This window comes from Oryctolagus cuniculus, chromosome X (assembly GCF_051225735.1).
Source record: "Oryctolagus cuniculus isolate XC-2025 breed Fujian yellow rabbit chromosome X, ASM5122573v1, whole genome shotgun sequence".
In the NCBI taxonomy this organism is placed as follows: domain Eukaryota; kingdom Metazoa; phylum Chordata; class Mammalia; order Lagomorpha; family Leporidae; genus Oryctolagus; species Oryctolagus cuniculus.
The window spans coordinates 30271049-30297050 of NC_142888.1; the positions used below are offsets into that span (position 1 = coordinate 30271049).

Sequence of the window (26002 nt, forward strand, 5' to 3'; positions counted from 1 at the left end):
TTTGAGTGGAAAGATAAATGCTTGTGGATGAAATGACTGAATTATAAATCAGTTCCTGCAATTTGGAGTATTAACTTTGTGACCTTGAATTTGATAGGAGCAACTGGGCATGAATGGCATGTTTCTCCCAACTGATTTTCATATGGGCTTTCTTTTACCTTAGTTTCAGTTCCTTTGGAAGACATTGAAGTATCTCTTTAAGGAGCTCACTAATTGTAAAAAGGAATTTTATGAAGCCAGGTGATGCATGTATGTATTAGTGTTATTAATCAGATTATGGAAGGATATTCCTTCCAATTTTTTTGAGGTTCTATAACATTAAAAGAGCAGTCTCCATGCTGACTGCACAAAACTGTCAGGGTGGGCTTCTGTTATTTTTTAAAAGATTTATTTTATTTATTTGAAAGGCAGAGTTACAGAGAGAGGTCTTCCATTCTGTTGATTCACTCCCCACATGGCCGTAACGGCCCAGGGCTGGGCCAACCTGAAGCCAGGAGATACTTTTGGGTCTCCCACATGAGTGCAGTGTCCCAGGGACATGGGCCATCTTCCGTTTGATTCCCAGGTGCATTTATAGGGAGCTGAGTTGTAAGTGGAGCAGCTGAATCTCAAACCAGTGCCCAGATGGGATTACAGTGCCACTTTACCTACTATACCACAGCACCAGCAGGGTAAAAACGATGTCTTTAGGCACATATAAGAATTGATTCTAGCTTAAACAATAGGGAGACTTGTTACCTCACATAATTGGAAGTTCAAATCTTTTTTTTTTTTTTTTTAAAGATTGGGTCAGTGCTGTGATGCAGTAGGTTAAGCCGCTGCCTGAGACACTGACATCCCACATAGGTGCTGGTGGGAGACCTGAGTGCCTCTCCTTCTCTCTCTCGTGTAAATTTGACTTTCAGATAGAAGAAATAAATCTTTTTACAAAAAAGAGATTTATTTATTTAAAAGGTAGAGTACCAGAGAGGGAGGGAGGGAGAGATTTAGAGAGATAGAGATCCATCTGTCTTTGGTCTGCTGGTTCACTCCTAAAATGGCCACAACAGCCAGGGCTGGGCCTGGCAAAGCTAGGAGCCAGATAACCCATCCCAGTCTCCATGTAGTTGGCAAAGATCCAAGTGCTTAGGCCATCATCCTCTGCCTTCCCAGGCACATTAGCAGAAACCAGAAGCAGAGCATCAGAAGTGAAGCAGTCACTATTCCAGCCATTACTCCTTTGCCAATGTCACAAGCTGTGCTGCACCACTAGCCTCTAGGCATACTTTAAAAAAAAAAAAAAAGATTTATTTATTTGAAAGAGTTACACAGAGAGAGAAGGAGAGGCAGAGAAAGAGAAAGAGAGGTCTCCCACCCGCTGGTTCACTCCCCAGTTGGCCGCAACAGCCAGAGCTACGCTGATTCGAAGTCAGGAGCCAGGAGCTTCTTCCAGGTCTCCCACACAGGTGCAGGGGCCCAAGCACTTGGCCGTCTTCTCCTGCTTTCCCAGGTCACAGCAGAGTGCTGGATTGGAAATGGAGCAGCCGGGACTCGAACTGGCACCTATATGGATGCCAGCACTGCAGGCAGCAGCTTTACCCACTACACCACAGCGCCAGCCCCGATGTAGGCACAGCTAATTTCATAATTCAGCTTATTTTGTTTTTAGAAGACCGTTAATGAACTTCATGAGCTATCTGCACTCATGTGGAAAAAAAAAAAAAAAAACTAGGAAATGAGGGATGGCTTAAAACCAAGTCTTTGCCATAACTTGAAAAATTAACTCACCGTCTAATGTCGTTCCAATTGATAGGTTGGTTGGTATCATCTTTATGCAAAAAAGATGAACATGATTCCAGTGTAGAAGTTAGTTCAGATAAGTGACGACACTTTTAGCAATGTTTCTCTTTCTGAACATATTCAGAAAATACTCTATGTATTCACATATATATATGGGAAAATAGCATACATGGACTGTTGAAGAATGTCAGTTTCCATTTCTGTTTGAATAAGTGAATCTGTCTCTTGTACAATCAGGAGATATTTTGTTTCTTTACTGTCTTGTTGAAGAAGCAACTTGGCTGCTAGCTGCTAGTGAATGCTAACATGTAGCATGTTGTAAATTTTTTTTTTTTGGATTTCTAATCCGTAATGCTTTTCTCCCTTAATGTTGAACAGTTTATTATGTATAAGGAGAGTATCTAAAAAGTCCATCGTTGAAAGACTTTGAAAATTGACACCCAATCTAATTACCATTCAGGTTAAGAAATGGAGTGGTACTGACACTCTTGGCCTGTGTTTTCTCCAGTTACATCTTTATTCTTTTCCTCCATACTTGTAATTCCATGTCTAACTGAGATGTTTAATATTAGCTTGTTTTTCTTTCTTTCCTTCTTTGCTTTCTTTTCTCAAGCTGCTAATAAAACTATACCTCAGCAAGAAAGATACTTAGATTTTAAAGAGTAAGAAGCAAGCACAAATATGAAGAATGTAAGGAAAGGGCCATGATGTAACTATTAGAAGAGGCTCTCAGGACTCTGGGTCATAATTTAGCTTCTGGTTCCTCAACAATTTATAAGTGCTTCCTGTGGGAAGGCAGTGGACTAGGGTTGGTGTGGATCTTGGGAAACTTAATACATATTGTTAGGACATCTGAGAAGACAGGGTAACAAAAATCTGTCAGAAAAATGATCAGAGAGTGAACAACTCAGAAGTAGATCTGAGGCAGATCACTTAGCATCTCTATGGGATTCTGTAGAATATAGAGAGGAGAATAGGAACCTCCTTAGAACATGGTCAAAAAAGCTAAGCCTAGATAAAAATCTGAGCCTGGCTTATCTAGATATTCAGTTATCTGGTTAAGAAGAGATTATAAGGGCAGCAGAATTTTATTTATTTATTTCTAAAGGATTGATTTATTTATTTTGTAAGTCAGACTTAGTGGGAGAGTCAGAGTGGTCTTCCATCTGATGATTCACTCCCCAGATGGCCCCAATGACCAGTGCTGGGTCAGGTTGAAGCCAGAAGCCAGGAGCTTCTTCCTGGTTTCCCACAGGGGTGGCAGGGTCCCAGGTACTTGGGCCATCTTCCACTGCTTTTCCCAGGCCATTAGCAGGGAGCTGGATCTGCAGTAGAGCAGCCAGGAAGGCTTTACCCACTATGCTACAAAGTCCGCCCCAGGCAGCAGAATTTTAATGACAGGTCTTTGCAAGTTTGAATTTGGAGCATGGGCTACCATCTTGGGTTCTTGGCTTTTTGTTCATCTTAAGTATTCCCATGACCTCACTTCTCTGTTACATCTTTTGCTTTCGGTAAACCAAGTCTTCTCTCATGGGATGCATTCTCCTTTAAAGATTTATTTATTTATTTGAAAGGCAGAGTTACAAAGAGGCAGAGAGAGAGACAGACAGACAGACAGACCAACCTTCCATCTGCTGGTTCACTCCCCAGATGGCTGCCATGGCCAGAGCTGCACCAAACCGAAGCCAGGATCCAGGAACTTCTTCTGGGTCTCCCATGCAGGTGCAGGGGCTCAAGCACTTGGGCCATCTTCTACTGCTTTCCCAGGCCAAAGCAGAGAGCCCATATGGGATGCTGGCACTTCAGGCAGTGGCAGCGGCTTTACCCACTATGCCACAGTGCTGTCCCCATCCTTCACAATTTTGAAATTATTGTTTCATTACCTTATGACCTTTTCTTGGAGAATCTGTACCATTTTGGTCAGATTACCTAAAAAAAAAAAAATCAAGATTTCAGTGATGGAGTTGAGGGAGCTAAAAAAGATTTTACCCTAGTTCTCCTTACTTTAGCCCTGTGCATTTTAAAACAAAGTTAAAAAGTCCTTCTGGGCTGGCGCTGTTGCCTAGTGGTTTAAGCCGCCCTATGTGATGGTCAGCATCCCAAATAGATGCCAGTTCAAGACCTAGTTGCTCTGCTTCCAGTCCAGCTTCCTGCTCATGCAATTGGGAAAGCAGAGGAAGATGGCCCAGGTGCTTGGCCCCCTGCACCCACATGGGAGAACCTGAATGAAGAACTGTGCTCCTGGCTTCAGCCTCAGCTGTTGGCAGCCATTTGGGGAGTGAACTAGCAAATCGAAGATCTCTCTGTCTCTCCCTTTCTCTCTGTAACTGCCTTTCAGTTAAATAAAAATAAATGAATGTTTTTTAAAGTCCTTCAACTGGGCCTATTTTTACATTTTACTTTTTTATGATTTTTTAATTTTTAAAAGAAATTTAATACATTAGATTGGGTCACAGTAAATAAATAATAGTTACTGCAGCACAGTTCTCATTAAGTCTCATGTTAATGTGATATTAATATAAAAGAGCAGATTCAGTTCAATACAGAGAATAGATACAATAGATACATTAGATATATATCTAAGAATATAGATTAGATACATGTAAGAGTATAATCCTTCTTTTCCTTCCTCCCTCCTTCACCTCTCTTTCTTTAATTTTTGAGATAACATTTTTTATTAACATAGTCAAAGGCTACTGTACCACTAAATAAAAAGTTCAGTAGGTAAAAAGTAGAAAAGACCATAATTCAGCAGGAGTATAGGCAAGGGCAATAAATAGTAATCAGATGAAAAGATCCCTTTTCACTCAAGTACAGTAAATTTGAAAAAAATCACAAATCTTAATTATAGTAGTATATCAATCTTAACCTTTGGTTATAGTTTGACAAAACTATATTTGAAGCAATACTGATATTCATTCATTCATTCATTCATTCTAATTTTAGCTTCCACATATAAAGGAGAACATTATGGTATTTGTCTTTTTGCGTCTGGCTTATTTCACTCAACCTGATGTCCTTCAGCTACATCCATTTTGATCCAATTGGGAGAATTTCATTCTTTTTATAGCTGAATAATATTCCATTATATACATATACCACATTTTCTTTATCCATTCATCTGATGATGCACACCTTGACTGATTTCATATTTTGGCTATTGTGAACAGTGCTGCTATTAATATGGTCATGCAGGTATCTCTTTGATACAATGTGTTCAGGCCTTTTGGGTATATACCCAGCAATGGAATTATTGGATTATCTGGAAAGTCTGTTTCTAATTTTTTAAGAAATCTCCATTCCACAGTGGCTGCAGGAGTTTATATTCCTACCAACATTATGTAATTGTCCCTCTTTTCTCTACATCTTCACCACCATTTTTTATTTTTTCTGTTTTGGATTTTAGCTATTCTGATGGGGGTGAGGTAATATCTCATTGTGGCTTTGATTTGCATTTCCCTGTTGGCTAGTGATGTTGAACCTTTAATGCTGGCTATATATTTAACTCTTAAATTTATTCTTTCAGTTATTTTAATAAATTACATGAGTTAAGCAGATTGCACTGCTCATGTGAGTACTTCAGAATGTTCATGGAAAATAAAATATACATTTATTTTGGTGCAAACAGTTTTTTAAATCTGCATTATATTTCATAATATGCATTCTTCATGAGCTATTTGTGCAAGTAAGTGGGTTCTGGTTACTGTATTAATTTTCCACTGGTGGGAAAAGCCACCTATATTCTACACTATTTCTTACCATAAGGTCTTATTTTGGGTTTTCAGTTTTGTTCTGTTTTATTCCAATTCTTATAACTTGATAATGTCAGTATCTGAGAGAGCAATTTCTTTTCATTACTTTAAACGTTTTCTTTGTTGTCTTTGCCAGTTTAATTTTTTGAAAGCATTTCATATAGGTAATGTTTGCAGTTTGCTTCTGTTATACAAATGTCTGTAGTTAATAAATTGTTTCATTTTAAAAAATCCCCAGCATATTAGAATATATCTAAGCTACTGCTGGTTTTTTAAAATCTTATTTCTCTTTTATTCTCTTTGCTTTAAGGGTGTTGCTCAGTCCTAGCCATACTTCTATGATCAATAGGGATCTTCTAAACATGTAAATGCTTAGCACTCTTGCAGAGCTGTTCCACCGCCCCCTCCCCCAAACCCGAGATTCTGATTTAATTGGTATAAGATGGGGTTTGTTCATCATTTTCTATAAGCATTTTCTCTACCAATTGTAATGTACTTAAGTTGCTTTTAGTATACCTTTTATATATATATCATGTGTCACTGGACTTTTAGATTCCTAGGGAACTACTTTTTTGGAATGCTTTATGCTTTGATACAAATTTAGAATTATGGGTGACCTATTTTGGAATTGAATTGGAGTAAGGTAATTGTGTGTGTGTGTGTGTGTGTGTGTGTGTTTTGTCCATTGTATGACAGGAGCATCACAACTGAAAACATTCCTTTGCTCCTTGAGGGATTGAGTTCTTAGTCATCCTTGGAAGTGAGGTCACTTGTAAGAACAAATAATCTATCATATTCTAGAGTAGTTTGGGTAAATCATAATCCTGTATCAGTTTGGTCCCTAAGGAATGTCCAGTTGATCCAGGAGGTTTGTCTAGATTCCGTTCAAGTTTAATTGTGGTTTTATGTCCTTGAACCTCTTGTGTATTTAAATTGTTTGATCTTTGAAATAATCTACTGGAGGTGGATATGGTAGGAACCTTGGTAATGATTCTTAGAACTTGTATTATTGATATTTTAAATGAGACTTATTTGTGACTCATAATTGTTTTCCCTCTTTCAGCATTATCTGCATACCAGAGGTACTACAGTTTACAGTCTGACTACTGGAAGGTTAGTGCACATTTACATGCCTATTTCTGATTTGTTTTTTGGTCGTAGTATTGCCAGTTATACTCAAGATGAGTTAAACTCTTGCTTTATTTGTTAATTACTTAAAAATATTACTTCTAGGGAAAGGGATTCAAAAGGAAAAAATGAGTAGATTTTTCTTCTGCTGTCATGTATGAACACCTAGTATTTTATTGAAAGAATTAGATTCTTCTGGCATTTTATCGGAGAAAGTTGATCCTTCGTTGAATAAGTTGAAATCCAGCAAAACCAAGCAACCAACAAAATGATTCCTTGGTTTTCTTGTCTTAAATTGGTACTGGGAGTAAACAAGGCTGAAAATAGGCGTGTTAGGCTGCAATGGGAAGGTGTAATGTGAAAATTATGATGAAATCTTCTTGAAATAGTCTATAATTAGAGCTCAGAGGAGAAGTGAACTTTATAACCATTTTTCAAAATGAAGAACTTTATATAATTTATTGACTAGAGAGGTTTCTTTATCTGAATTGCCACTTATTATTTCTTATGGGGGCTGGGGTGGTGCAGTGAGTTAAGCTGCTGCTTGTGAGACCTGCATCCCGTATCAGAATGCCGGTTCAAATTCTGACTGCTGTGCTTCCAGTCTGGCTCCTTGCTAATGTGCCTGGGAAAGCAAGGGAGGATGAATCAAGTACTTGGTCTCCTGCCACTCATTGGTTGGAGTTCGTGGCTTCTGGCTTTGGCCTGTCCCAGCCTTATTTGTTGTGGTCATTTGACGAGTGAACCAGTGTCTCTCTTTCTGCATCACTGTGCATTTCAAGTAAATAAATCTTTAAAAAGTTTGCATTTTTTATTGCCTAGCTTATCTTTCTTTTTGAATTATTGAAGCTTTAGTAGTAAGTGCTAATCCCAGTCTTTGTAGTCTGGCATTGCCTAGGAAAACCTTGCAACCCTCAGCCTGACCAGAGGTTCTCGCAGGCTGTATAAAAGTTTTAGGAATATTTTGTTAATTATTATTATTCTTAAATGTCTTGAAAAATATCTTCTCTAGTTTCATTGAAACATAATTTATACACTATAAAATTCAGTTGTTTTAACTGTACAAATCAGTGACTTTTAGCAGATTTTCAGAATGGCAGTCAACACCATAGTCTTATTTAGGTCATGTCCATTTTCCTAAAAGGAAATCTTGTTCCCACCCCTAGACTCTGATAGCCACTAAATGATACTTTATATCTATGTTTATCTTTCTGGATATTTCATATAAATAGTTATACAATATATGATCTTTTGTGACTGGCCTCTTTCACTTAGTATATGCTTTCAAGGTTCACCCATATTGCATGAATATTTTATTCCTGTTTCCTAATAATATCCCATTGTGTGGCTATCTCATTCATTCATCAGTTGATGGGCATTTGGTTGTTTCCAGTTTTTGACTGTTGCACATGGTACTGCAGTGCACATTTATATACAAACTTTTGTATGGATATAATGTTTTCACTGCTCTTGGGCCAGATCCAGGAATGGAATTGTTGGGTTATATCAAAATGTTTTTTCTTTTTTTCAATGTGGCTGTAGCATTTTATAGCCTGTCCTCTCCTCCAGCAATGTGTGAGGGTTTCAGTTTATCCATTTCCTCATCAACGCATGTAATTGTTTGTGTGTAGCCATCCTAGCAAGTGTAAAGTTGCATCTTATATTTTTTAGTCTCTCTAATGACTTAATGATGTTAAGCATCTTTTCACAAACATGTTAGGTATTTATAGACCTTATTTAGTGAAATGGCTATTCAAAATCTTTGCCTATTTTTTCAGTTGGGATGAGTTCTTTATGTATTCTGGCTGCAGTCCTTTATCATATACATAATTTGTATACGTTTTGCTAAAGTCTGTGAAAAGATAATAGGTTTTGAAGGACAGAAGTTTTTAATTTTGATGAAGTCTAATTTATCAACTTTTTCTTTTATCCCCTGTATTTTTGGTATTGCACCTTGCAAATCTTTGCCTAACTCGAGGTCATTGAGATGTAATCCATAGTTTATTTAATAAGTTGTGTCTGAGTTTTGTTTTGACAGACAGTACTGCAGTAAATGAATAGTGCATATAAGTGTTCATATTTTCGTTAGTGATTCTTTGGTGTGGGTTCCTTTAAAAGTGCGGTTCAAACATTATTTATACCTTTGGTTTGAACTTTTTTGCACTTCCTTCAGCAGCATGTGAGAATGCTTATTTCTTCTTGGTCTTAACCAAGAAAGTTTGTATCAGCAGAATTTGCCAATATGACAGGTGAGAAGTGGTGTCTTAGTGTAATTTTAACTTGTAGGTACTTTTTCTTGTTAATGAAGTTGAGCTTTTTAAAACTTAAAAAGTTCATGTCTCTTTCCTGTTTTTCTATCAGGCCATTTCTATTAGGCCATTTTTTGTTGTTACTTTATGTAGCTATACTTTATGCATTAGATATATTTATCTTTTATCTGTGATGAAAGTTGCAAATATTATTTCCTAGTTTGTGATTTATTGTTTTACTTCTGTATATTTGTTGTTGCCTGTTTAGAGGTTTTTCATTTCCTTGTATCCAAATTCATCAGAAACATAGGACTATTTTTTTCCCACTCTTTCAGGTATTAGAGAAATTCACCCATATTTTCTTCTAGTAGATGAGCAGTTTTTTCTTTTCTTTATTTAAGATTATTTATTTGAGAGGTAGAGTTACAGAGAGATGGAGAAACAGAGAGAGGTCTTTCATTTGCTGTTTCATTCCCCAAATGGCCACAACAGCTGGAGCTGGGCCTATCCTAAACCAGGAGCTTCTTCTTGTTTTCCCAAGCGGGTTCAGGGGCCCAAGCACTGGGGGCATCTTCTGCTACTTTCCCAGGCCATACCGCAGAGCTCCATCAGAAGTGCTGAAGGCAGAGGCCTAGCCCAATTAGCCACAGCACCAGCCCCTTTCCGGTTTTGTTTGTTTGTTTGTTTGGAGAAATTCACCCATATTTTCTTCTAGTAGATGAGCAGTTTTTTCTGTTTGTTTACATTTAAATTTAGTATCCATTCTGGTTTCATCCTGGAATCATAGTGTTCTTTTTCCCTATAGTTCTCTTTTTCCCTATAGTTCATTATCCCAACAGTGTGTGTGTGTGTGTATTTAAAAATTAATCTTTTACCTCCATTGATTTGAGATGTTACTAAATATTCATAAGCACTTTTGCCTTTACGGATATTCTGGTCTAATTTGTCTGTGAATTAAATCCATAGTTTCATTTAGAGAAACTTTATACTGTTTTCATGTATGGAAATGCCAGGACACCCTTTCCCCGTTGTTTTTGTTTTTAGTGTTTTCTGGTTGTCCTTGGTTGCTTGTTTTTCCAAATAAATTACCTTGTCTAGCTCCACACAACTCTCTGGTGATTTTTTAACCCTTTCTAGCTTTGCTGAGGTATAATTTCCATTATTTTAAAAGCATACAGTTTACTGAGTTTCAGCAATATATGTAGACTTGTATAGCCATTACCACGATTAAGATATGGAATATTTCCATCACTTAGAGAGTAGTCCCTTGTGCTCCATTGCCACTGATTCCCAGTCTTGATCCCTGGTCCCAAGCTACTGTCTCTCTATTTTCTATTCCTCTAGTTTTGCCATCCTTTATTTTTGATGTCTTTTCATTTGACATTATATTTTTGAGGTTTTTCTGTGTTAAGTTTATCAATATTGTATTCCTTTAGTCATTAGTATCTCATAGAATGGATAGGCTACAGTTAATTTTTCCATTTATCAGTTGATAGACATTTAGGTTTTTCACAGGTTTTGGTTGTTATGAATAAAGTACATTATTTGTCTCCATGTGGGCATGGATTTTATTTCTCTCCCTATTTATGTATATGTATATCTACACACATATATGTATATATATACACACGCACATATATACATACATACATGCACATAAATGCATACATACATTTAGGATTTAGGCATTCTGGGCCACATTGCAGTGGTAGGTTTAACTTTTTTTTTTTTTAAAGTGGTTGTATTATTTCGATTTAGTATTCAAATAGGTAATGAATATGATTTTTAAATGTTCTACATCCTTAAAAATAGTCTTCAAACAGTACTTTATACTTTGTGTGTCTATGTGGGTGCAAACTGTTGAAATCTTAGTATATACTAAGTTGATCTTCTGTATATGAAGATAATTAAAAATGAATCTTAATGAAGAATGCGGTGGGAGAGGGAGTAGGAGATGGGATAGTTTGTGGGTGGAAAGGTGGTTATGGAGGGAAAAACCTCTATAAATCCAAAAGTTGTACTTTTGAAATTTATTAAATAAAAGTTTTCTTAAAAAGAAGAATCAATATTTACACAATGAAGTTTGTTTTCTGTAGATTAAAAAAATGTTGTACATCCTTGCTGGCACTTGATAATTTTCAGTACTTTTAACTTTAGCTGATCTAGTCAGTTGTTATTGGTTTCTTATTTTGACTGTATTTGCTTTTCCCCATCTTCTACCTGCCATTGATTGACCCCTTTTATATACCATTTTTTGTTAATTACTTTTGTCAATTTAAAGCTTTTTGTCTTCCTGATTGAGTTTTTATGTATTCTGGATAAAGCCCTTTGTTATGTAAAGTTTTAGAAATTCTTACAGTCTGTTGTTTGTCTTATTTTTCTTATGTCTTTTTGAGGAAGGAATGTTCACCATTTCCGTGAAATCCATTAAATCAGTTTTTTCTCTTTGGTTCTCATCATAAATCTTCTAATTTTTCTCTAGAAGTTCTAGGGCTATATTTCTTAGATTTTGTTCTACAGTACTTTTCTAGTTATTTGTGATGTGATATAGCAGTAGTACTCATTTGTTTTTTCTGAATAGCTACCCATTTCTTCAAGTATCATTTATTGAAAAGACTATACTTTCAAATTTCAATCCATAATCTTACTGTTTTCTGTTTGAAAAAAATCAATTGACTATTTAATTCTGTGTCAGTTTCTAGATTCTCTGTTATGTTCTAGTGAACTATATGTCTGTTTTAAAGCCAGTACCACATGGTTTTGCTTGAAATCAAGCAGTATAAATTCCCTGTATTCATTTCAAAATTTTTTGGTTTTCCAGGTCCACTACTTTTATGTATAAAGATTAGAAGTGGTTTGCGAGTTTCTTATGATAGTTTTTTATTGGGGCTGCATTGTATGCATACGCTAATTTGGGGGAGAATGGCATGTTTTACCATGTGTTTAGATCTTCCTTAAGATTCTACAGCAGTATTTCATAGTTTTCATCATACATTTTCCATTGTTTATTGCTATTGTTTTTATTTGAGAGGCAGAGAGCGAAAGAAACGTTCCCATTCACTGATTTGCTTGCTAGAAGCTGGAGCACAGTCAAGCGAAAGGGCAGGAGCTAGGATCTCAGTCCAGATCTCCCACATGGTGGCAACGACCGAATTATTTGAGCTATCACCTGCTTCCTCCCAGGGTCCACATTAGCAAGAAGCTGGAATGAGGAGCAGAGCTAAGACTTGAACTCAAATACTACTGATATATGAACAGCTGTCTTAAACCGACATCCTAATTAGTAAGCAAAATGCCTGCTCTTACTGTTTTATTTTCTGATGCTATTGTTGGGGTGATTATGAAATAATTTTTTCTTGCTATTACATGGGAACATGATTATTGCATACTCACCTAATATCCTGTAGTCTTACTTAATTACATCTGTTAATTTTGCTCTATATCTCTTATGATTTTCTTTGTATATTCTCATGCTTTCTACAAAGAAAGACAATATTACTTTGTCTTTTCTAATGTGTGGAAGCTCGTTAATATTCTTGTTGGACTGACAAAGGCCTTCCATACAATTTTGACAAAAGGGGCATTTTTGTCTTGTCCCTTGTTTTTGGGGAAAAGAACATTGCATTTTCACCGTTGAATACAATATTAGCTGCAGGATGTTTATAGATTGAAGAAGTTCTCTTTCATTATTCATGTTGGTCTTCAAGGTTTTATCGGGAATGATCAGAGGAAAAAACAGAGTTTCTCCTGTGCTTTCCTAACACAAAATGTTTCTGTGACCAAATGTGTGGTGGCTTTCCCCACACTCCAAGCCAGGTAGTAATAAGCAAGCAATTTTGCATCAGGCACCAACTGGCTATCCTCCAATTAGGTTCAGATACTATCTATCTCCAGGTAATGACAGATCTCACAAGTTGAGGGCTGGGTTCCACAAGCTGAGTCCTTACTTCAGATGTCTGTCCAGTCCCAGTCTCTGGAACTTCTGTCCATTGAGCTGTAAATCAGGGTTACCATAACCCCTGGGGTTCAGTTAATTTGCTGGAGTGGCTCAGGGAAACACTTTACTTACTTTTACCAATTTATTCTAAAGAATAATACAGAGGATACAGATGCACAGCACATGGAAGATACACACAGGACAGAGCTTGTGGGAAGAGTCTTGGAGCCTCCTTGCCTCTCTGGGTGTGCTACTCTCTAGAAACCTCCACTTGGTCAGCTATATGGAAATTCCCTAAATCCAGTCTTTTTGGGGATTTTATGGAAGCTCCATTAAGCAGATTTGAGTGATTAAATCTTTGGTCATTAGCAATTAGAATAATTTTCAGCCCCTTCTCCCCTTCCTGGAAGGTGGGTGACAGGGAAGTAAAGCTGAAAAGTCCCAACCCTTTAATTATATCTTGGTCTTTCCGTGACCAACCTCCATTTTGCAAGCTACTTGCTATTGTCAGCCACAAGTTTCACCTTACTAAAATCACTGGAGATTGCTGGTGTCTAGGAACTGTTTGTCTGGAAAGAGGCTACAAAGATCAAATCACATAGCATAAATATGTATAGACATTTGGTATATTATTATTCATTTATTGAGATCCTATGCGTTTTTCTTTCTTTTTGTTTGAAAGACATAGACCGATTTTTCCATCTACTCATTCACTCCCCAAATGCCTGCAACAGCTAGGCCCGTGCCAGGCTGAATCCAGGAGCCTGGAACTCAGTCTTGGTCTCCCATATGGGTGCCAGCAACCCAAGTATTTAAGACATCACCTGCTGCCTCCCAGGGGGTGCATCAGCAGGAAGCTGAAATGGAAAGCACAGCCAGGACTGGAACCCAGGCACTCTGATACAGGTTGTGGGTGTTCCAAGAGGCCATCTTAATTACTGCACTTCATACCCACCCCTGGATTTTCTTTTCAAGTGTGTTAAATGGTGAATGGTTTTGCTTGATTTTTTTTTTTTTAAGATTTATTTATTTATTTGAAAGTTACAGAGAAATTGATCGATTGATTGATCTTCCATCTGCTTGTTCACTCCCCAAAAGGCTCCAGTGGCCTGGGCCAGGCCAAATCCAGGAGCCTGGAACTCCATCTGGGTCTCCCACATGGGTGGCAGAGGCCCTCTTCCCCTGCTTTTCCAGGCTCATTAGCAGGGAGCCGAATCAGAAGTGGGATGCCTGCCTGTGCTTCAGGCACTGGTATAACCTGCTGGGCCACATTGTAAGTCCCTATTGCTTGGTGTTTTTGCAAAAATTCCTTAGATAAACCCTACTCAGTCAGATGGCTTATCCTTTTTATAAGTTGCTAACTTTTATTTTGTAATATTTTGTTAATGATTTTGCCTACTTGTTCCTAAGTGGTGTTACTTTTTTCTTACGGCTTAACTGATTTTTATGTCTGGTTAATTTTGGGCTCATAAAATGAGTTGGAAATTGCTCCCTTTTATTTCCTTAAATAGTGTGTATAGAGTTGGTATTGTTTCTTCCTTAAATATTGGATAGAATTTAGCAGCAAAGTCATATCAGCCTAGAGTTTTCTGAGTGGAGAATTTTTTTTCTTACACATTGAATTCCTTTAATAGATACAAGGCTATACAAATTTTATTACTCTTTGAGTCAGTTCTGATAACTTTTATTAGTCAAATAGTTTGTCTAATTGTGATTTTTAGAGTTTTTTTCTATTATAATGCCTTTTTTTTTTTTTTTTTTTTTTTTTTTTTGGACAGGCAGAGTGGACAGTGAGAGAGAGACAGAGAGAAAGGTCTTCCTTTGCAGTTGGTTCACCCTCCAGTGGCTGCCGCGGCCGGCGCACTGCGCTAATCCGATGGCAGGAGCCAGGTACTTATCCTGGTCTCCCATGGGGTGCAGGGCCCAAGCACTTGGGCCATCCTCCACTGCACTCCCTGGCCACAGCAGAGAGCTGGCCCGGAAGAGGGGCAGCCGGGACAGAATCCGGCACCCCGACCGGGACTAGAACCTGGTGTGCTGGCGCCGCAAGGCGGAGGATTAGCCTAGTGAGCCGCGCTGTCAGCCTCTATTATAATGCTTTTTAAAAAGTAACTGTAGAATTTCTAATGGCATGTCTCCTCTTTCCTGATAATGATAATTTTGTCTTCCCTCTTTGTTTTTTGCCTGTCTTGCTAGAGGTTTATCAGCTTTACTGATCTTTGTAAAAAGTCAATTTTTGTTCCATTAATTTTTTTATTTATGTTTCGTTAATTCCTGATTACCATTTACATGTTTACTTTGTTTTGAATTTTCTTTTCTAATTGCCTAAGATGTGAAAGCCTGTTGATTTTTAAAATCTTTTTTCACCTAATATAAACATTTGAAGTTATACATTTCTTAGTATTGCTTTAGCTATATTCTGCAAATTTTCTATTTTCATTATTTGTTTCAAAATATTTTCTACTTTCACCTGTGATTTCTTTTGACCCATGGGTTATTTAGATGTGTGTTGTGTAATTTCAAAATATTTGGGTGTTAAAGATATTTATTTATTTGAAAGAGTTAGAGAGCGTGCGAGCGAGAGAGAGAGATTGATCGATCGATCTTCACCTTCTGGTTCACTCCCCAACTGGTTGCAATGGCCAGAGCTGTGCAGATCTGAAGCCAGGAGCCTCCTCCAGGTTTCCCACATGGTGCAGGGGCCCAAGGCATTGGGCTGTCCTCTACTGCTTTCCCAGGCCATAGCAGAGAGAGCAGGATCGGAAGTGGAGCAGTCAGGAGTTGAACTGGTGCCCATATGGGATGCCGGCACTGCAGGCGGAAGATTAACCTACTCACCGACACCCCCCACCCCCGCCCCCAGTGCTTTAAAATTTTTTTTTTGTTGGGGGGATGGGTAAGTATCATTATTGTGAGTTACCCTCTTAAGATTGTGGAATTGTCTGCTTTGTAATTTTGTCATTTCATGATTAATCATGTTAATATATTTTGAAGCTCTTTCATTAGGCAGATTCACATATATGATGGTTATATCTGTCTAATGAATCAACCCTTTAGCATTGTAAAATACTGATATTCATTTTTTCCCCTGAGGAACCTTTTATTTAAGGAATACAAATTTCATGCATTTCATAAATACAAATTTAGGAATATAGTGATACTTCCCACTGTACCTGCCCTCCCACCCACACTCTCACCCCTCTGGTATTCATCTTTTAATTCTGTTCCATGAATTTTTTTAAGCCTCCTAATTTTCTTTACCTCTTGTAATTTGTTTTATCTTTATGTATTTTATCTGGTATGAATACAGTCATTTTCAGGCTTACTCTCTATGGTAATATAATTTCCTTTCCCTTTTTGACCTGTTGCTGTCTTAACATGTACAGTCTTTGTAAATAGCTTGTAAGTGGGGCTGCACTTTTTACTTAGACTGATTAGCTTTTTGGAAAGTTAATGTAACCATTGATGTGGTTGGGTTTTGTCTCTGCCTACTCTTTCCTACCCTCTTGATAATTCAGTATAATTTAGAATTTTACTTTTCCTATTGGCTTTATCCGTTGTCCTTTTCATTATTTGTTCAGTGGGATTATGGTATAAAAAATTCTTAATTTTTCACTGTCTGCTCACAGTAAGCATTGTAAAAGTTCACATAAAATGAAGTTTGCAGTTGTTCATATCTTACCCACCCATATCCTTTTTTGTGATAGTTTTTATTGTGTAATTACGTCTATATTATTAACTCTATGAGATTATGCTACTTTGCTTTGAACAGGTCTTTATATTACAAAGTAATAGTACTTGTTTGTATTTACCCAGATGTTACTATTTCTGATGTTCTTCATTACTTTTATTAATGTGTCCATGTAGTGTTATTTTCTTTTAGGCCAAAGTAAATGTAGTAAAAGTTTGGTATAAATGAGCTTGAATTTTCTTACTTTTTACCTGGAAATATTTTTGACATCATTGTTGAAGGACACTTATATTTATGTTGGATAGAGGGTTCTGGATAAACTTTTTTCTTTAAGTGAGATTCTGTTTTCTTTTTGCTTTCATATTTTCTGATGAGAAATTAGCTCTTAATTGAACCACTGTTGGCTCTCTGTGTAATTTATTGTATAGCTTCTTTTAAGATATAATTTTCATCTTTGGTTTCCAATAGTTTGGTCATGATGTAAATTGAGCATCTTGAATCTACATTGATATTTTTTGCATTATTTTTTCAAATTTTTTTTTTTAAATATTTATTTATTTGAAAGAGTTCCAGAGAGAGTTTGAGCCAGAGAGAGAGAGGTCTTCCATCCCCTGGTTCACTCCCCAAATGACTGCAATAGCCAGAGCTGAGCTGATCCAAAGCCAGGAGCCAGGAGCTTCTTCTGGGTCTCCCATGTAGGTACAGGGACCCAAGGACCTGGGCCATCTTCTGCTTTGCCAGGCCACAGCAGAGAGCTGGATTGGAAGAGGAGCAGCTGGGACTAGAACTGGTGCCCATATGGGATGCCCCGGCGCTTTAGACCAGGACTTTAATCCACTGTGCCACAGTGCTGGCCCAAGATTACTTCCTTAATAAAAGAGAAAATCATATACTACAAGAAAATAACCCAATCAAAAATTAGCACCATTTTCAATGTCTAGCACCTGACACAAAATTCCCAACATATGAGGAATAAGGAAAATAGAATTCTCCTTCCCAAGACAAGAAGAAAACCAAGAGACCAAATTCAAAATAATAAAGACACTAGAAATGGCAGAAGACTATTTTACAGTGCTTACTGTAACTATTCCAACAAATTAAAATATGATCATGAATAATGAAAAGATAGGAAATCTCAACAGAGAACTAAAGAAGCCAAAGGAAACTCTAAAACAATAAAATATGTGAAATAAAATCCAATGAACTAGATTAAATCAAGATAATAAAGGGGGAAGAAATAAACTTTGAAATAGAAATAAAATTATCCAATGTTAGGACCACAGAGAAAAAGAAAAAAATACTCCCAGGGACCTGTGGTATAAAAACAAATTTTCTAACTTAAATCTAATTGGAGCTCCAGATGAGAAAAACAGAATGAATAAATACTTATTTGAGGGGCCAATGTTGTTGCACAGTGGGTTAAGTGACAGCTTGTTAACACCAGCATCCCTTACAGGATCACTGGTTCAAGTTGTAGCTGCTAGCTTCCACTCCAGCTCCCTGCTACAGCACCTGGGAAAAGCAGTAGAAAATGGCCCAGGTTCTGGACTCTTGTCACCCAAGTGGGAGACCTGGTTGGAGTTCTGGGCTATTCCTGGCTTCAGCCTGGCCCACCATCAGTTATTGCAGCCATGTAGAGAATGAATCAGCAGATGGAAGACACTTCTCCCCAAATCCTGCCACCTCTCAAATAACAACATTACACACATACATACATACATGTATCTTTTTAAAAAAATGTCTGAGAGGCTGGTACTGTGGTGCAGTGGGTTAAAGCCCCAGCCTCCAGTACTGGCATCCCATATGAGCGTTGGTTGCAGTCCTGGGTGCTCCGTAGCGACCATCTGGGTAGTGAACCAGCGGATGGAAGACCTCCCTCTCTGTCTCTACCTCTCTCTGTAACTCTTTCAAAATAAGTAAAAAAAAATATATATATATATATATATATAGAGAGAGAGAGAGAGAGAGAGAGAGGCAGATTTAGAGAGAGAGAGATCTTCCTTTTTCCGTTGGTTCACCCCCCCAAATGGTCGCTACAGCCGGCGCGCTGTGCCGATCCGAAGCCAGGAGCCAGGTGCTTCCTCCTGGTCTCCCATGTGGGTGCAGGGCCCAAGCACCTGGGCCATCCTCCACTGCCTTCCCGGGCCACAGCAGAGAGCTGGACTGGAAGAGGAGCAACCGGGACAGAATCCAGTGCCCCAACCGGGACTAGAACCTGGGGTGCCTTCACTGCAGGTGGAGGATTAGCCAAGTGAGCCACGGTGCTGGCCAATAAAAAATATCTTAAAAAAAAAGAAAATAATCTTTGTTAGACTTGAAATACAAACTTAGTATCTTCTGCCAGTTGCTTACATAGCAATTTTTTATATATATATTTATTTATTTAGCTTAGATGTTCTGTGTCTGTAACTTGCATGCAGGAATCACCAGACTGGTGTGTATTTCCTCCTTTCTGAGATTTTCCTTTATTTAGCAGATTGTGATTTCTTCTGGTTTAAATCTTCTGGTGTTCTGGACCAGAGAAACCACTTTTTCCACCAGTGAACATCACCATGTTTGCTGTGCCTGGCTCCAAATTAATACCTGTGAAAACAGAAAACTACTTCCTGCTTTCCTCTTCTGAGCTTCCCCATCTGTATTGGTTTCCTGTTGCTGCTTTAACAAATAATAACAAATTTAGTAGATAAAACAACACGGATTTTCTAAGAAAATGTCTGGTAATCCACTTTCAACACAGAATGAAAAATTACTATTAGCTGATATGGAGATGTAGCAAAACTTACTAGGCAAACCTGATGTGACGGAGTAGCCAACTGAAGAGGAATTAAAAGTACAGCGAAGGAAGAAAGAAGGTAACTTTATAACTTAGGCAAGCCGGGGAAGATTGTACACTCCATAGTACTGTCAGTGAGAACACAAGGAAGGACCTATGTGAGGGGATATAAATTGCTTGCTGTAACTGCCGCAGGTGTGCCTGCTCATTAGACACTGAATCTTGCAAGATGAATAATAAAGTCTTGCTCTCTGCATGTCTGAGACCGAGTCCATCTCTTGAGTGGAAAGCTGAGGATATTTCCCACAGATTGATTCTCTCAAAATTTTGGAGACCATAGTCCAGAATGAGTCTTATAGGACTAAAATCATAGGTAGGGCTGATTCCTTCCAGAGGTTCTAAGGGGAAAATTTCCTTATGTTAACTGAGTTTGTAGCGGCCAACCTACATTCTTTTTGCTCCTGGCTCTATGCCCCCTTTTGTTGTCCTCATATTGCTTTCTTTGGCCTTTCACTTTCTTGCCTCCCTCTTATGAGCCTACCTGAACGATACAGGATAATTTTCTCTGGAGGGTCCTCAACTTATATGACAATTTCACATCTTCTTTGACCATGTAAATAGTCTAAGGTCTGGAGATTAGGAAATAGACATCTTTTGGGACCATTATTCAGCCTTCCATATCTTCCTACTAGAATTTGCCTGAGTATGTTCTTGAGTACCTTTAGCTAGCTGTTTTATGTACTATGAGCAGAGTTTGTATAAAACTTTTAAATAGGAGGATCTTTCCTGCGTTATCTTGCTTAGCCTTAATTTGAAGCAATACTGTGATAAACATATAATTACTGTTTAGCCTATTTTTGAACTTTATAAAAATCTAATCATTTATAATTAATTTCTATCTTTCAGGAATTCTGGATTAATTCTTGTTGATTATTTCAGTTTGTTTTCATTGTTACATTTCATTGTGTGATTATGCCATGATTTATTCTTTTTATTTTTGAAGGATATTTGGTTTTTGATGGATTTTGGCTATTACAAAAATGCGGGTGTGAATATTTTTGTGGAATTCTTGGTACATACTTTTCTCTTGGGTATGTATGCCCTGGAGTGGAATTGTTGGGTTATTGGATATGTGTGTATTAGCAAGCAGTATACCAAAAGTTTAATGATACTGAGCTCACTTCTTTGGCCTTTTCTTCTTTCCTTTACAGTAATACTGCACTGTCTTCATACCCTGCTAATTGTCTGATACCTGAAAAGAGATTTGAAACAATATTTTCTCTGGCTTTTCCAGTTATACTTGGGGAGAAGAGAAGGTTGGGAATTAAGTTAATTTACCATTGCTACAAATAGAATGCCCCCTGTATTCTTACTTTTAATAAATAAAATGTGTAAAATTTGTTGATGAATACAACAAGGGCGCCAGTTCGAGTCTCAGTTGCTCCATTTCCGATTCAACTCTGCCAATGGCCTGAGAAAGCAGTGGAAGATAGTTCAAGTGCTTGGGTCTCTGCACACATGTGAGAGGACCAGAAGAAGCTCTTGGTTTCAGATTGGCCCAGCTCTGGCTCTTGTGGCCATTTGGCAAGTGAAGCAGTAGATCTCTAGTCTCTCTGTCTTTCCCTCTTTCTGTAACTCTCAAATAAATAAATAAATAAATAAATCTTAAAAGTGTTTCTAATAATAAGGTAATAAGCCCATTATGAAGTACCTAATACATGGAATGTTAATTAGCCACAAGATGAATTTGTGTAGTTTTTTATTTTTGTACAGAATTTTTTTTTAAAAGATTTATTTATTTGAAAGGAGTTACACAGAGAGAAGCAGAGAGAGAGAGAGAGGTCTTCCATCAGCTGGTTCACTCCCCAGTTGGATGCAACAGCTAGAGCTGAGCCACTCCGAAGTCAGGAGCCAGGAGCTTCTTCTGGGTCTCCCATGTGGGTGCAGGGGCCCAAGGACCTGGGTCATCTTCTGCTGCCTTCCAAGACCACCAGCAGAGAGCTGGATAGGAAGTGGAGCAGCCAGGACTCAAACTGGCAGTCCACATGGGAAGCTGGCACTGCAGGGGGTGGATTTACCAGCTATGCCACAGCGCCAGCCCCTGCACAGAGTTCTTAACGGGCTATTTGACATCCTCGTAGTTGTACAAAGCTGACTTCCCAAACACCAGGAACATAAATTTGAGTTTATTGCTTATCGCAGTAAGGGACAACAGCATCTCTGCAAAGTTTTATTGGCATCTTGTAGTGGGAAAGGTAATCACAATTGATTGAGAATTTAAGTTTGATTTAAATCAAGTCTCTTAACGTGGGGGACTTTATTGTATAAAAGTCACAATATAGTAGTCTAGAATTGGTTAAACTGCAATGTAAAAAATCTGCGATAAAGAACACAAACTGTTTTTGAGGTATTCCATTGAAGAGTTTTGGTTTCTAAAGTAACAGACAAGCTGTATGCCTGAGCAGAGGACTTAGAAGTAATGTCTGTGAAGACAGGAATAGCAGTGTCTTGTTAATATAGGCCGTCAATTAGTTAGGTATGGTTTAGTTTCTCAGGTCCAGGTAGAGTGTGGGTGTAGATGGTTTCCCAAGGTTCTCTTGGTGTTCATGAACTTATTAATGCTACTAAATTTCACTTAAGCATCAGTACTATTTGTGATTCAGTTATTAATGATTGTTTACCCAGTGGATATGCTTAGTGGTGATGAGATCCCATTCATGACTGTGGTTTTTTTTTTTTTTTTAAATATAATTTTCTATTTTCATGATTTGGTCAAATTTTGTGTGATTTACACCTGCACTGGATCATAAATTGAAGAATCTAAATATAGGATTGATTGTTGAATTGTGATTGAAATAATTGTCTCCTCTGATTTTTTAGTTGCACTCATCTCTTCAAATACTTTCTCCCCAGTTAGGAATTACTAGAAGCCCTCAGTTCTTAATAAGGTTTTTTTTTTTTTTTTAAAGATTCATTTATTTATTTGAAAGGTAGAGTTACAGACAGAGAAGGAAGACAGATCTTCCATTCACTGTTTGACTCTGCAAATGGCCACAATGGTCAGGACTGGGCCAGGCCAAAGCTAGGAGTCAGGAGCTTCATCTGTGCCTCACACATGGGTACAGGGACTTGGATATTTGGGCCATCTTCCACTGCTTTCCCAGGTTCCCTAGTAGGGAGCTGAATTGGAACAGGAACGGCTAGGAGGCAAAGCAGCACCCATATGGGATGCTGGCTTTGCAGGTGGAAGCATCACCCATTATACCAGAATGCTGGTCCCAAGCTCTCAGCTCAGTTCTTCTGAAATTCTTGCAAATTACAAAATCTGGAATTTTGTAGAATTGAGAGGATTATTATTTTCTTTTTTGAGGGGTTTCAGAAAGGTAATGGTACATTCACCATCTTACATAATATTCCTGGTGGTGTTTTGGCTGGGCTCCCAAAGGTGACACATTCAGATTTCTGTAGGGATAATGTGGTGGGTTACATTAAGTGAGTGAGTAGGTAAGGAAAGACTTCTTTATTGGTTCATGTCCGGTTTCTCCTACCCAAAGGAATTCAAAATGAATGAGTAGATATTGTTGATCTGTAATCCATAATTTATATCTCCATCTTTTAAATGTTTCAAGGCCAAATAATTTTTATATAATTCAGATTTTAAATTTCTTGACATCATATACTACTTTCTCTTTTCTAGTTCAGTATAGAGGTGACATTGTCATTTGTGAAAAGGTGATTATTTACCAGTACTCTTATCACTGTTAATGATTGTAATAAATACATTTTACTTATTTTTTAACTTTTATTTAACAAATATAAGTTTCCAAAGTACAGCTTATGGATTACAGTGGCTTTTTCCCTCCGATAACTTCCCTCCCACCCGCAACCCCCCCGTCTCCCGCTCCCTCTCCCATTCCATTCACATCGATTCATTTTCAATTATCTAATAAATACATTTAATACAAGCTAATATCAAAGAAATTTAATAATTTTTCCCATGTGCCATGTAGAAATAGTAAAATAATTTATGAATGACAGCAAAAAATAAACTCACTCATGAGTCAGAAGAAATTAAAAATTGCTATTGTGGTTTATGCTATTAAGTAGATAGATAGTAATTAATTATATGTACATTGTTGGTGCTGATATGTATTTCATTAGACAATTAGAAGTAAGGATATAAAATGTGAAGTACTAGTGCTGATGACTTTTGTATAGTTTCTTATAGTTTGTAAGATCTATTTATAATTCTAAATTTTAAAAGACTCCTTTTCCTTGTTATTGCCCCACTTGAGTTTGACAAGAAAGAAAACATTTTGAATTGTGGTGTTAATGCGTATCTGAATAGAGCCATTGATTAAATGTTACTGCAATTTTGAAAGAAAGCAGGTTTTTTTTTTCAGTTTAAGAAATAATACAGGGCATGTAATTTTGGGGGGCACATTGATGTATTTGTGGATATAGGTGATCAGCTAATTAATCAACCTAAACCCTATTTTTATAATGGCTTTGATAGAATTGTGCTAAAATTTAATTTGGAACATTGAAGAAAACTTATCAATAAATATATATCCATATAAATATAAATATCATGGGAGTTAATATCACTGCTGAAGGGGATTGGGTATTTCAAGAATTCAATGCTTTTAGAGATTATTTACATTTTTTAGGTATACCAGTTGTATAGGAGTCTTATCCTTAAAAGCAGTTCACTGAAAAGGTAGAAATAATATTATTTTCTTGTCAGATTCAATGCATGCCTGAAAATAATAATGCTGTATTTCTCACCAGCTCTGAAATTTATGCTAGCTTTTTAGGAAAAAACTAAGTGGAGCTAATTAGCAAAATTTTCTTTCATATGATTTTTTTTTTGGTTAACATTGTACTAATGTGTGGGATTACGGGTTAATATCAGATAAGGGAAAAGGTGTTGAATAGAAATTTAGTATAATGGAAAAACGCATATTTCTCCTAACTCACATTCATGTTTTGAATTTAGAAATACATTGAATATTCAAATATCAGTCTTGAAGTGCTTTATAGTATAAAAATATTTGGAATTTGAAGGGAAGACAGAATTGATATTAATATGTCAACAAGCTTAACGCTTAAATTAACCTGAAGGAAAAGAACCTCAGATTTTGTGCTTGGAAAGTCGGAGGAGACCAAGAATGAGAAGTTTTAAAGAATATATAGGGAAAGAGCAGTATATTTGTGAAGAAGGGTTATGTTCTTTTTAAATTTTGCAGTTCTAGAAACAATGCAAGGGAACTTCAAAAAGTTCATGGAAAATTTGCAGTCTCCCAATTTTATTTTTCCATGAACTTTGAAGCCCCTACATATGTCTTAGAAATCTATATCTGTCCCTTTATTTTATGATGTAGACAGTCTATTTTCAGATGGTTAAGGAAGCCTCCAGGTCATTAGAAATAGGTGATGGATAGACTAGTGGAATCTGTGCTCATCTTCTGACTTTTCTATGACTTTTTCTATTCTGCTATTTATGGCAACCACTAACTGGCTTTTACATTTTTTTTTTTTTTTATTTATTTTTTTTTTTTAACTTTTTTTTTTTTTTTTTTTACTTTTATTTAATGAATATACGTTTCCAAAGTACGAATAATGGATTACTATGGCTTCCCCCCCATACCGTCCCTCCCACCCACAACCCTCCCCTTTCCCACTCCCTCTCCCCTTCCATTCACATCAAGATTCATTTTCGATTATCTTAATATACAGAAGATCAGCTTAGTATACATTAAGTAAGGCTTTCAACAGTTTGCTCCCACACAGAAACATAAAGTGAAAAATAATAGATGATTTTTTTTAATGATGATGAAATCAGATCAGACCTATTGTCATGTTTAATCCCAGTGAGAGTCAAGTTGGGAGTTGATAGTTTCTTTTCTTTTTTTTTTTTTTTTTTTTTTTTTTTTTTTTTTTTTTTTTTTACAGAGGATCAGTTTAGTATGCATTAAGTAAAGATTTCAACAGTTTGCACCCCCATAGAAACACAAAGTGAAATATATTATTTGAGTACTCATTATAGCATTAAATCTCAATGCACAGCACATTAAGGACAGAGATCCTACATGAGGAGTAAGTGCACAGTGACTCCTGTTGTTGACTTTACCAATTGACACTCCTGTCTATGGCATCAGTAATCTCCCTATGCTCCAGTCATGAGTTTCCAAGGCTATGGAAGCCCCTTGAGTTCTCCGACTCTTATCTTGTTTAGACAAGGTCATAGTCAAAGTGGAGGTTCTCTCCTCCCTTCAGAGAAAGGTACCTCCTTCTTTGAAGACCTGTTCTTTCCACTGAGATCTCACTCACAGAGATCTTTTGCCAGAGTGTCTTGGCTTTCCATGCCTGAAATACTCTCATGGGCTTTTCAGCCAGATCCGAGTGCCTTTAGGGCTGATTCTGAGGCCAGAGTGCTATTTAGGGCATCTGCCATTCTATGAGTCTGCTGAGTATCTCACTTCCCATGTTGGATCACTCTCCCCTTTATTTATTCTATCGGTTAGTGTTAGCAGGTACTAGACTTGCTTATGTGCTCCCTTTGACTCTTAGTCCTTTCATTATGATCAATTGCGAACTGAAATTGATCACTTGGACTAGTGAGATGGCATTGGTACATGCCACCTTGATGGGATTAAATTGGAATCCCCTGGTATGTTTCTAACTCTACCA

General features: G+C 37.3%; 1 protein-coding gene across 12 annotated transcripts in view; it reads left to right on the plus strand.

The window, feature by feature from the left end:
• KDM6A (lysine demethylase 6A) overlaps positions 1-26002 on the plus strand; it is a 194788-nt gene that overhangs the window by 62413 nt on the left and 106373 nt on the right. For all 12 annotated transcript variants that reach the window (XM_051827032.3, XM_051827033.3, XM_051827035.3 and 9 more), the window contains exon 4: positions 6595-6644. In XM_051827032.3, coding sequence (XP_051682992.2) covers positions 6595-6644 — 50 coding nt within the window. The remainder of the gene's footprint in view (positions 1-6594; positions 6645-26002) is intronic.